The 12,257-nt window shown below is 43.1% G+C and overlaps 1 protein-coding gene across 1 annotated transcript in view; it reads right to left on the reverse strand.

Moving 5' to 3' along the window:
• Positions 1-6,322, reverse strand: part of rnf220b (ring finger protein 220b) — a 32,010-nt gene extending 25,688 nt beyond the window's left edge. The window contains exon 1 of the mRNA XM_030083996.1: positions 5,731-6,322. Within this exon, the coding sequence (XP_029939856.1) occupies positions 5,731-6,322 (592 nt within the window). The remainder of the gene's footprint in view (positions 1-5,730) is intronic.
• Between the last annotated feature and the right edge of the window lie 5,935 nt (positions 6,323-12,257).

Here is a 12,257-nt window from a genome sequence, read left to right on the forward strand (position 1 = left end):
TATGAATTAAACCATGTCTTTTTACTATTAAACGTTTCTTACATCATAATTTACCTAAAAAATAATACATTAAATCATTGTTTAAAATGCAATCAGTTGTAAAACCATGTTTTATCTGTGGAAGTAATTTGACTAACTTCAATGAACTTACAAGCAATTGAATCGCTTTCTTCTTCCTTGTGACTCAAAACAATCTTCACAAGACCTAACACTGTCCCACAAATGATGATTAACAAATTCAGTTAAACATTAAATAAAAATACTTATATCTATATACATACCCATGATGCTTCTCCAGAGAAAACATTTGCAGACAAGACTGAATGGACTGAAATGAATGATATCAACTACCAAAACCAACTACCATAACTAACTACCGTAACTGCCAGTGCACCCCTGGTCCTCCAACTGACTTCCCTTTTCTTAAAGTAACTTAAATACAAAATCACTGCAAAAATGGTGTATGGGGAAACTAAGCAAAGCATGAGGTGAGTGTTGATGCACGGAGAGCACATGGCAGCCCTCCTGATAAGCGGTATACACACTGGGAATATTAGCAGGCAGCAGATACTATATGTGTATGCATGAGCATTGAGTGGTGGCTATTGATCTCCTGCGGTCTGCTAGGGGGATGTAAACACTGTGTCTTTCAACAGGAAGCTCCACTCAATACGCACAGCCGTCAACGGCGGCTACACACAAAACAGCACACGAGCTCTCCCTTAAACAAATCAGCACACACACACCAAGCGCATGCAACGTAGCAGGAGATACGAATAAACGACACAAATTACACAAAGAAAAATTTAGATAAAAAGAACATGCATTGCAGGCGGCTGCAAATCTCTGATAGTTTTTTTTTTTTAATTGCTCTGATTTAATAACAAAATCCCAAAATGAGTGAAATGATGATGAACCTGTCCTGGTGTTGAAGCTACAGAAAGCATCTTTTTCCAAACACAGCTGTGATTTTAACCCCACAAAAATATTCAATACATATTCTAAGACTCAAACACATTTTAAGACTATCAGTCATTCTAAAACTGTCAAAAAATTTGAATCTATCAAATATGGCTGGGCGATATGGGAAAAAGTCCTGTCAGGGTAATTTCTTTTTCATCTCAGTCGATAACATGTATCACAATATAAAACAATTCACTATTTTTGCCCATTCTGAATATTCCCTGTTACTTTTGAGTAAGACATAAAGATATCAGAAGGTTGATTTTTATGTAAATATTAATTTTCTGTTCAAGCTGAACATGACATATAACCCTATACATTTGTTCTGAAGGGACACTCATTTTGTTTGTTTTTGTTTTTTTTTTTGTTGTTTTTGCCAGCAGCGTCCTATTGCTGGGCGGCCACTTGTCCTGTTCTGTTTGAGACTCGAAGCATTTTGGTCTCTTTTCCGCTGTCCCTAGGGTAGGGAGTGCATCCCGCCTGGTGGCGTTGGTGTGAGGGTGCATCATTCAGGGCTGTGAGCTTAGTTGCCAGCGGGCTGGCTGACCGGATTTTGGGTGATTTTTTTCGTGCTTATTGGGCACCGCTGGGTGGGGCGTGGTCTCTGCTTTCCAGGATGGCTGAGGGGAGATTGGGGTACTTGTGTCCCGGGACAGGTGGTCACCGGACTGCTGAGGTACATGGCTGCATCAGTACAAACGTGTTTCAGCGAGCTCCTGTTGTGCTGTATGCTAACCAGTCATGGCTGTTTTCCAGCCACAGGAATGGCTCAGCGTGGAGCAACTCTCATCATCATTGGCTATTCACATCATCTGTCAGAGTATGGACGAATGTCTGTCCACCATGTTTCATATGTCTGCTGAGTAAAAGTTATTTCGTGACATATATCTTTATCATTTTATAATAGAATAAAACCATTCTAATCAACACTCAGTCTTATACACACAACAGACCCATGTAAGCTTCATCTAAAAAAAAAACCTCAGCACAGGGATAATCCACAAGATGAATCTGTGTTAGATCGATCCTTTTCAAGCTGCTCTGAGGTGCTAATATCCCATAGATAATCGACCATGGAGGACACTCATGCTTCTGGTGGGGAATCCTCAGTGTTACGCTTGAATATTTAAGTTCTATTAACTTAAGATGGCATTAGTTTAAAGTTGTGAAAATACATCAGTGTCTAGGAGCCTTTTTTTCTTATGATCCGTGACTTATTCAGAGGAGTGACGGATTTTGTTGTTTCAGAGAACTTTTCTTTAATTAAAATATCATGAGCCACATCAGATATATCCTAAAACAACGTCTGATTTAAACTGTCAGGCTCCACCTAACTGAAGGCAGTGCTACTGACTCCTGATCTTAGAAAAGTAATATGCTGACATTTTTTAACTAAATTCTGTCACAAATAAATTTTCAATAAAATCTCTTGGAAAAACAAAAATAGGCAGAAAACTAATTTGTAGACTTGACTCTTGATCTCTTATTATGTTTGACATAGAAAATATAATACCAATACTTTTTTTTAGGGTTCAGTTATTTTAACCTTTTTCTGAGGAGGCAGTGTGGTATAAGAGGTACTGACGAGGTTGGTATCAGTCTTTAATAATATGAAATAATTTCCCTTCATTTTGACGCGCCTTAGCATTCGGACTACAGTTTCAGCAGCATGCATACTGCGTGACGTGTTTAACATCTTACAACATTTTACAAAAGTTTTCCTCCAAGCATTTGCAGTTTGTTTGAAAGCAGTGCTTGATAATCACAAACACGGCAGTAAAGTCTTTTTTTATTTATAGGAAAGAAAAGAAGAAAAAGAAATTCCAGAAGTATGATTTGTACTTGGAAACCAAGAGCTTTTTTTTTTACTGTGTGTCACTGACAGCTGGACAACAGAGGACTAAGTTTTCATATAAAGTGTTGCAATTTCTTAGTTTTCATTGTTCAGAGAGGGTCATCTATGAACTGGACGCTACAGAGTTGCATCGCAGCACAGAGGCTCTCAAACATCTGGCTCCGGTTATCACAGCTCACACTTCGCTTTGCCACCACTGTGAAATGTGGTGCATGCACGCACGCACACACACACACACACACACACACACACACACACACACACACACACACACACACACACACACACACACAGGTCTGGCCACTCTACTGCTCTGGTTTCCGAACTCATGTTTCTGGTAAAGGACCATTTTAGTTCCAGCTCAAGCCTGCGGCGGAAAGCATCTCCCTGAGGAAAACAAGCATGACTCGCTCCAGTGAAGACATCTGCCCTTTGAAAGAGAGCGTGGCTGTTTGAACAGCTGTCAGAGCACATTGTGCATCTCAGACCTTCCCTGATAAAACAGAGGCAAGTCAGTGAGGGGGAATCCACAGAAGAAACACAGTTATCGGACAGTAGGAGACAACCACCGGCGATGACACACAAGGCAAACGAGACGAGATGCCCAGTACCTGCTTGTTGTGGGAACTGACAGGGTGGCATGAAAAGAACTGCAGCACATGGTCACCTGTTCACAACACTGCAGACTTTGCCAGAAATTCCTATAAATCCATGAGAAGACTGCCAAAACTTGACAGGAAAAACGCTGCAATTTTAAAGGAAAATGTAGTAGTTTAATGTTCTAAAAAAAAAAAAAGAAAAAAGAAAGAAAGAAAATATGAAAAATATTTCATTTATTCCTAGAAAAGCTTATATTAAGTTAAAGTTTAATAAGGTGATCTATCTGCAGTATTTAGGACCTTAGTGCCGCGCATCGTGCAGAGTCAAACAAACAAATCCACTTCAGAAGGATGACGCTTTACTTAAGGGCAAAATATTGAATATTCCTAACACATGGAAGTCAGACATAATAGTGAAGGGAAAAATGTGAACGCCACCGGGTCGATAATATCACTAATAAATAAAACTTTAGAAAGAAATACAGCTCATTTTTGTGATCAAGTTTGCAGTTATGTGAAAATTTGACTTGCTGCGGTTGTTGCAGTATGCAAGCAGCAGAGACTCTCACACTGAAAGAAGATTTGAAGCTTAACACTTAAGACTTTTGGTCCTGAAGTGACTGTCTGTTACCCAGTCAAGAGGAACAAGTGTATGTCAGACTTAGGAAAGTGTTGGGAGCTCAATTGCATTAAAGCTCTTAGTTTGCCTGAGCTCTAATCTAATTGGATAAAGCCAGAAAAGCAGCTTCCAATGTGCAGGAATCCATTTTCCCAGTTTTTTTTTTTTTTTTTTTTTTTTTGGAGGGGGGGAGTAGAGATGCTCCCCGTGTTCTTATCCAACCCATCTTTTGTCCTTGTCAACATTCCCCAAATGAGATTCCCAAAATCAGGAGGTGAGTATACACGCACGAGTGCACAGAGCAAACATTGTCAGACAGACACACCTCTCACACCAGCATGCTGGCTGGCATCTCTTCTTTTCCTGTCCTTATTAAAATTCCATATTGAGATTCCTTCCTGCCACTCCGCCTCCCTGGCCCTGTCACTCAGCCACCAACCGGCGACAAAATCAGCAAGTTTCAACAAAGACACACACATATGCATAGAGGCACACACAGCACACACAATCCAAACTTTTCTTAAGACAACTCGTCCCTGCTCTCACCCTTTATGTGTGGGATGAAAGTTTCCTTTAGGTGATATGTGTGAGCGTGTGTATCGGCGTCTCCCCCTCCTGCCTGCACCCACAGCCACGTCTGCCCCCCCTTCTCATTGTCATTATTTCGATGGTGTCCCCCTCTGATCTGCCGAGCCTTTGGGTGCTCTCTTTCCTCTCTCTCTGTCTTTCTCTGGTCCCTTTCATCTGTCAGGCGCTCCCCTTGGCGACCGCCACTGAGGGGGTTTGATTTCCCATCATGCCTAGCATTGCCTCCCTGACTCTGGCACCCTCACTCCCTCCCCTCTACCTCTGAGGCGAGTGTTGTGCCCCCGCGTCGTTGGGCAATTATCCCTAGGAGTAATGAGGAGCGTCTCTCCCTCCGCAGCGCACTGACTGACACCTCTCCCACTCATTTGTCAACAAATCAGACGGCTGGTGTGGGCGGCCATATTGAGCTGAGGGTTGTCGCTGGGAAGCTCTGGCTGAGGCGCATCGCTGCGTCTCTCTCTCGCTCTGTCTTTCTCTCTGTCTCTCTCTCTCTGTATCCTCCTCCATCCCTTCCTCTCTATCTCTGCCACCTCGTTATCTCTGACAGGGTGTCATTCGTTCCAACTCTCACTCCTACTGTGTCAACCCTCCATACGCTTCAATGTATTTGCGTTCCTCAGCCACCGGGAAAAGTCTGACTTCCAATAGGCCTAATGGTCATGTGTGGCTAATGATCACTAAGCTGAATAAGTGACACTATTCAATTTATTTGAGTCAAAGTCAGTCGCCGCCAGCCGCTGTAAACACTTGCCCAACTAGAGGATAAAGACGAGAGTGTAAAAGGGAAAATATTTTCAGATCTGCCTTTACACTCAAAAAAATCCTTTCAATTTGTCACCTTTAGTCGAAGCAGCTGCACAGGGTATTGTAATCTTACTGGACATACATCGGCAGGAGCAAAGGCTTTTCATGCGGTTTTTGAACTGAGCACAGCTTTAAAGCATACATTAAACATGTGAGATGAGTGAGTGTGTCAAAGCTTTTAATGCAAACAGCTAAATTTATCTTGGTTTATGTACATACACACACACACTATAGCTGCTCGTGTACATACACACACACTATAGCTGCTCGTGCAGGTTCCTGTTAGTCCAGTTTGTACTCACTGTGGTCTTTGCGCTCCTCTGGGCTGGATGAAGCCTCGCCGTCAGACAGTAAGCCAGACATGGAGAAGAGCTTCCTACCCGAGTCTTCCCCAGCTTTGAGAGACGCTCCCAAGGAGCCAAAGTCAAACTCCTTCCCGTCCAGATCCGGAAAGCAGCTTTTCAGCCTCTTAGCCGGGGTGAAAGCTGACTGGTAAACCCCTGATTCCCTGTCTTCTTGTGGGGAAGAGAAAGGTCTGAAGGCGCCCACCCCGCTGTGATTGAGCATGCCCAGGGTGGAACAGTCCAGGTTTGGCGGGGTGAATTGGGGGTGCAGGTGGAGCAGGGACGCTGGGAAGTCTCTGGCCGGAAAGGTACCTGACATGGGGCCCTGGCGCTGATACATAGAGGTGAAGGTGTAAGAGGCTGAAGGGAAGGGGAGGTGGAGGTCCTTCTCCACAGAGGCAGGGACGCCAAAGGGCCTGGGCGCCTGACAGGGGACAGACGCATCTCGACCTGCCTCGGCAGTGGAGGCCAGGACCATCAGGGCAGGAGAGGCCAGTGGAGCCGGCAAGTAGGAGGGACTGTCCATCTTGAAGGGGCGGTGGAGGTCCATTCACCTCCCTGCTGCAGGTCTGGAGAAGAGGAGGACAGAGGAAGAGAGGGGAGAGTGGTCAGGTGCAGCAGAAATTCTGACATGACCCCAAAAGTCTATTTATAAGAAATTCTAATTATATTTTATTGCCATCAGAAAGATAAAAAAACAAAAAAAAAACTTTTACAATAAAAAAATGAATATTTCCTTTAGTACAGTGAAAAGGTTCACAGCCTCAAATGCCCGAATCTGCTTTTCTTCATCTTTCTAAAACACACCGAGTCACAATTTGGAGGCTTTTTTACAATTCAGTTTTGGACTCATTTCAACAGAAAAGCGTTGGAGGCCTACTGTGCCTGTAAATAATTACCACGGAATAAATTGCCAATAAAACACACACGTTGTCGGAGCCTGCAAAAGAGACATTAAATAGTGAAGTCGAAGCGATTAGATTAGGGAAAATCATATAACCGCATTTAGGAGGGAAAAAGGCCGATTCGTCCTTTCTATTTACTGAAATGAATGTTCATTAAAAACAAGTCGGAGTTTCAGTAAGCACTTTAAGGACTTTAACAATACGTTTGTCTTAAAATGTGTCCTAAAACTTACACACAAATAGAAATGCTTATTTGACTGCCCTATCGTCAAAATAATAAGCAAACATTTTAACAGTCAAAGCCTTTATTACAAATGAGACTCATTTCATTAGTTCCTTCTCTTTTCCCATTTTAATAAAATAGAAAAATCCGGAGTCAGACAAACACCAAAACTTTTTGAAACTTTGTTTCGTTTAAGTTACAGATTTAAAGCATATCTCGCAATTTACCGAATTTAAAATAAAGTTTTGACATAGATGACAAACTTTATCTCCCTCACAAAACAAAGTAAAAACAAACACTTTACATAAACTAAAACATAAAGTGATGCCTTGGGAATCTCTTTACTTTTAACTAACATAAAATCGAAAGAGGACCCAAAGGATTGTGAAATGGAACTTTTACACAAAGTCTTGACACAGCTGTCTACTTGTAATACTAATCAATTTTCCTTTTCTTTTTTTCCTTTAAAAAAAACCCGGCTTCACTCAGAAAAAGTGTTAGGCTTCACCCGCCGAACAAACACGAGGCAATCAAATAACCAATTAAACCAATTAAGGCAAATGAAGCCGTAATCACTGGGGTTAACGTGCAGGTACTTACTGTGATGAAGTGCTCGAAGCGGGATTTATTTCGCCGCCAACTCTTTCACTCTGCCTCTCAACTTATAGTTAATTTCTAACACGCGGTACTTTCTCTTGGGAGCGCAGGAAAGCCAAGAATTTAGAATAAAATAAAGTAAAAGGAAGACGGTCGAGCGGCGGACCGCGGGTCCTCCTCCAGATGTTGCGGCTGAGAGAGGAGTTGAGCGGAGATGAGCGGAGTTCGGAGACGGACGAGCCGCTGCGGTGGCGCGCAGGACCAGGGCGCCAGTGAGTGGACCGGCTGCAGGTCGGCGTGTCTCTGTCGGTCTGTGCTCACCGTGTGACAGTCCCCCCCTCCCCTTTCTGCCTCTTACCCTGCCCTCTCCCTCTGTAGCACCCCCACCACCCCACCCCACCCCACCCCTAGCGCGCTCTCCCCCCCTGAGACGCGCTGCCTCCGATGGACACGTCCCATTTCTTACCCTCCCTTAAGGTGAGAAATAGAGTCAAAAGAAAAAATACACTATCCAGGGTTGGAACAGTACAAAGATCTGAGCGACTATAAGTTGAGAAAAAAGTTGAGGAAAAAATAACACTTCTTTTTTTTTACACAAAGCAGTCCAATTATATCTGTGATAATGTATCAAAGATCCGTTTGAATGATAAAAACAGACTTCCCACAGTTAGAGGAACACTTTATAGCAACATCTGTACTTCCAGGCATGTACTTATCAGAGCTATCAGAGCTTTCATGCGTGCTTTAAAAATAAAACTTTTCACCATAAAAGGCTGGATTTCAGTGTATTAGGTAAATATACGAGTTTGCCCACTCAAACTGTCACTTTCTATGGGTGTGTGTTGGTGTCAGCGCTTTGAATGGCAGGTGAATGAGTTATCTCCTCCTCTCTGGCTCACTGAGCTTGTACAGGCTCAAACGCCTGTGATTGACACATGGGAATATTCCCTTTTTATGAGACACAATGCAAACCAATGGCATTATTTGTCACAGATAATCTGCTTTCAAGTCCAACACATTACACACAGTGTAATATCTACATAATTCATGTCTGATTTTGAGCAAATTGTAACAATGCACAGCTCAGAGCGCCACAAATCAGCCCAAATCACTCTTAATTTGTTTTTATCGGTATTGGTATTGCTTAAAGACTTTTTGAAATAATGTAATTGAAATAATTCCTTATTCCCCGGAGCCAATCCAGAGGCTTTACACCGCTAATCTAATGTGACACGCAATTTCCGTCTCTCAGACGATTGCTTCCCCTCAGGTCCCTGTCTTTAATGAACAGCCATTTGGCTGTGAGCCTGTGTGTGTGTGTGTGTGTGTGTGTGTGTGTGTGTGTGTGTGTGTGTGTAACCAGACAGCAACACACAGTCCTGAGATAGAAAATGAGAGAATTGGGAATATCACAGTCAAGAAGACTCAAGGAAGTGTTGGGCAGCTGCATAGCTGGAAATCAGTGGGTTCACTACGCTAATTTAGCTCGGAAACACACCACATAATTGGGATTTAAAAATAAATATTGACTCTTGTCTACATTAACTTGGACTAAGAGAGCCACAATTTTGCCTGGACAGTTCATCTGTTCCTCACATCCTTAAAGTGCTCCTTGAAATGGAGCTTTCCAGTGACTTGCTTCCTTTCACACCCAAAGACAGCCGGTCAGTGAAGTGGTGGAAGGCCAGACAGCAGATGCAGACCTTTAAATGGACACATAAACCTGAGTCCAGACTGACTCTCTAACGGTGTTGCCCAGAGACCAATATGGGAGTGTGTAACACATGTCTTCCTCGTGACAAGGCAAGGTCATTATTCCACTTAGAGAAGAGTTTTGAGGTGAGACAGTCACATGCCATCACACACCCACACAAACAGAGGGGCCTACAGGCCAGGGACTGGCAAAAAATTAACGAACATGTGGCTGAATTCCCAAGTCAAACCTGCTCCGGGGATGGATAACCTCTGCATTATTACAAATCGGTAATCAAAAGTAATCTTTAGACGGACAAAGATTTTCGTGTTGTTGTTTTTCTTTTTTTTTTTTTTGAGATGCCAGACATATCCTAATTTGCCACCTGATCAGTGAGCACACTCAATACAAGTGGCTTCATTGACATTGTGATTATTATTTTTCCCTGTTTCTCCAATTTGCCCGGTGTGGTAGTGGCTGTGGGTGGTGTATAGTCGATGATGGGTGTGTGTCCTGCAGGCCCAGTGAAGTGTTAATGATGTCCCCGCTGCCTCAGCCAGGTTATGGCACAGGGGCCGTTAGCCGCCCAGGGTAAACTGCACGGCTCCCAGAATAAATTGCCACCCGAAGCCACGCAGGCTGGTCAGCCAGCCAATTACAAGCCTGCCCGCTCAGCTGAGGATGATGGGATGCGATGTTAATTGTATGCTTTCATTTTCTGGCAGGAGGTGAGTCACTTGGCTGTCTTTTGACTGCCATACACAGACCCATGCACACTCAGAACATAGCATCTTAATGCAGGAAGTTTACGCCTTGGTTCAGTCTCTGTTTATGTCTTTGTTGCTTCTGGCTCATCTGGTCATGTTCCTCTGCCTCCTCCCACTCTGTTTCTTTTGACTCAACAACAAAATTTACTTTTGAACCATTCTCAAGAATTTTGACTAGCCAATCGGGTTCACTGCCTTTTACAACTTATCTTAAATGTAGTTCTCAACAAATAATAGAGTTGAAAAGAATGAAGTCAGCCTGCTGAGAGTTCTTTTATTAAGATGCCAGGGGTCATCTGTGGAGTCTTTTAACTCCCGCAATATGTAATTGGAAGCATATATAGTCACGGATTTATTCTTCATACTTCTTTCAATTCAAGCTGTTTTCTCTAGGACATGAAATAAACCAAATTACTGCTGTAATCATTTTCACAGACCAATTAGTGATAATAACTTTATGCTGTAATTCTCATGATGTTCAATTAGTCCAGGCTATCCCATTAAACAAGATGCAACAAATGTTGTTGTTGTTTTATCCTTTGAGTGATTTTAATTAAAGTGGCAAAGGAGAGAAGAGAAGAGGGGTTTTTCAAATTCCAGTGTTTACAACCACCTTTGCCCCACCAGGATCCTCGCAGCAGCAGTATAGATGAAGAGTGCTCAGTTCTCTGGAGTCAGTTGGGTAGTAGTTGTGCAGCAGAGTGCTACACTCTCCTCAGTATATCAACCTAGAGACTGTCTGGTAGCACTGCTATGGAGAGAGAGGTTAGCTACTATATTAACATAGGGAGAGACAGCGCCAGAGCAGAGCAGTCTGCCAAAGACTAAGCAGTGGAAGTGAGACAGAGAGAGGCCATCGACCAGACAGCTACAAGATGGAGTGGAAGGGAACGTGTGAGAGATGAGCTGTCGAACATGTGACAGTGTGTGTGTGTGTGTGTGTGTGTGTGTGTGTGTGTGTGTGTGTGTGTGTGTGTGTGTGTGTGTGTGTGTGTGTGTGTGTGTGTGTGTGTGTGTGTGTGTGTGTGTGTGACAGCTCCCCAAAGTAGCCAGTGAGCGTGAATGTGAGGACGAATACAGAGAGGTGCATTATGGTCTCAATCATTGATCGCTTCCTCCCAAGGGGACAGTGAGTGCCCCCTACCACACACACACACACACACACAAAGACACACACACACCAAGTATGCTGTATGTTTTCACATTCACAGCACATCATTGTTGGAAAGCTGATACTGTTTGCATGTAGTGAACTTTGTCTCTGTTCAAGCTGAATTGAATGTCACTCAACCACAACCCCGTGTGTTGACGGAGGAAAATCAACCGTGCAAGTATGAACCTTTTCAGAACCTAAGAAGCCCAAATACAGATGAATCTTAAGTTTTTTTTAATTACATTACATTACATTCCACTATTTCAGACCTGGTCCTGAAGGACCCATGCACAAAATATTTCAGATATTCCACACACACTTGACTCAGAGGGACTAGTCTCAATGTCTTGGAGTTTTTTCTTTTTTCAGAATTGGATGATGATCACCTGTTATACTAGAGTTCTTTTGATCATTCTATTCAAAGCAGGTGTGTAGGAAAAAGGCAAATCTCTCCCCAACTCACCAGAGATCTATATCCAGTGGTTTTATATGCGTGTGTGTGTGTATGTGTGTGTGTGTGTGTGTAAACACGTATTAGGTTAAAAATGACACTTCCCTGATACACAAAACTGATTTGCTTTCTTTGTAAATGTCCCCCCAAGCCTGATCTCTGAAGGCCTTTGCGTTGTGTATTTTAAATGTCTCACCACTTCAACAGTCCTGATTAAAAAGATATCAGTGGCTTTTGTCTTCTGTGTGCCTGTATGCATGTGCGTGCGTGCATGCATGCGTGTGTGTCTTGTTCAATCTCCATGAGGTCTCATTTTGGCTCTGGGTTGTTGCCTGTTTCCTGCCTCTGTGTTACAGTCAAGGAGCATTTGATTGCAGCACAGGAGTGTGTGTGGTTTGATGCCCTCCATCTCGTGTCTCAGCCCATGTTCCAAAGCGGCTGTTTGGGTTCCATGGGCCGTTTGGGAACGGTGCCACGTCTAGACTCCTGTCACTATATCCTATGTGTTTCCGCCTGTAGTCTTTGCTCACATGAATCTGTCACCTGATCAAACTCCTTATTTTGGAACATGCAAAGATGCCAGTATATTCTGATAGAGGGTACTGTGTCACTCTTTTTACTGTCATCATGTCTAAAGTTTGTTTTGATTCCTTTTTTCTGTAGGACCACCCTCCGTTGGTGGGCCTCGGACATTCT

The sequence above is a fragment of the Salarias fasciatus genome, chromosome 23 (genome assembly GCF_902148845.1).
Source record: "Salarias fasciatus chromosome 23, fSalaFa1.1, whole genome shotgun sequence".
NCBI lineage: Eukaryota > Metazoa > Chordata > Actinopteri > Blenniiformes > Blenniidae > Salarias > Salarias fasciatus.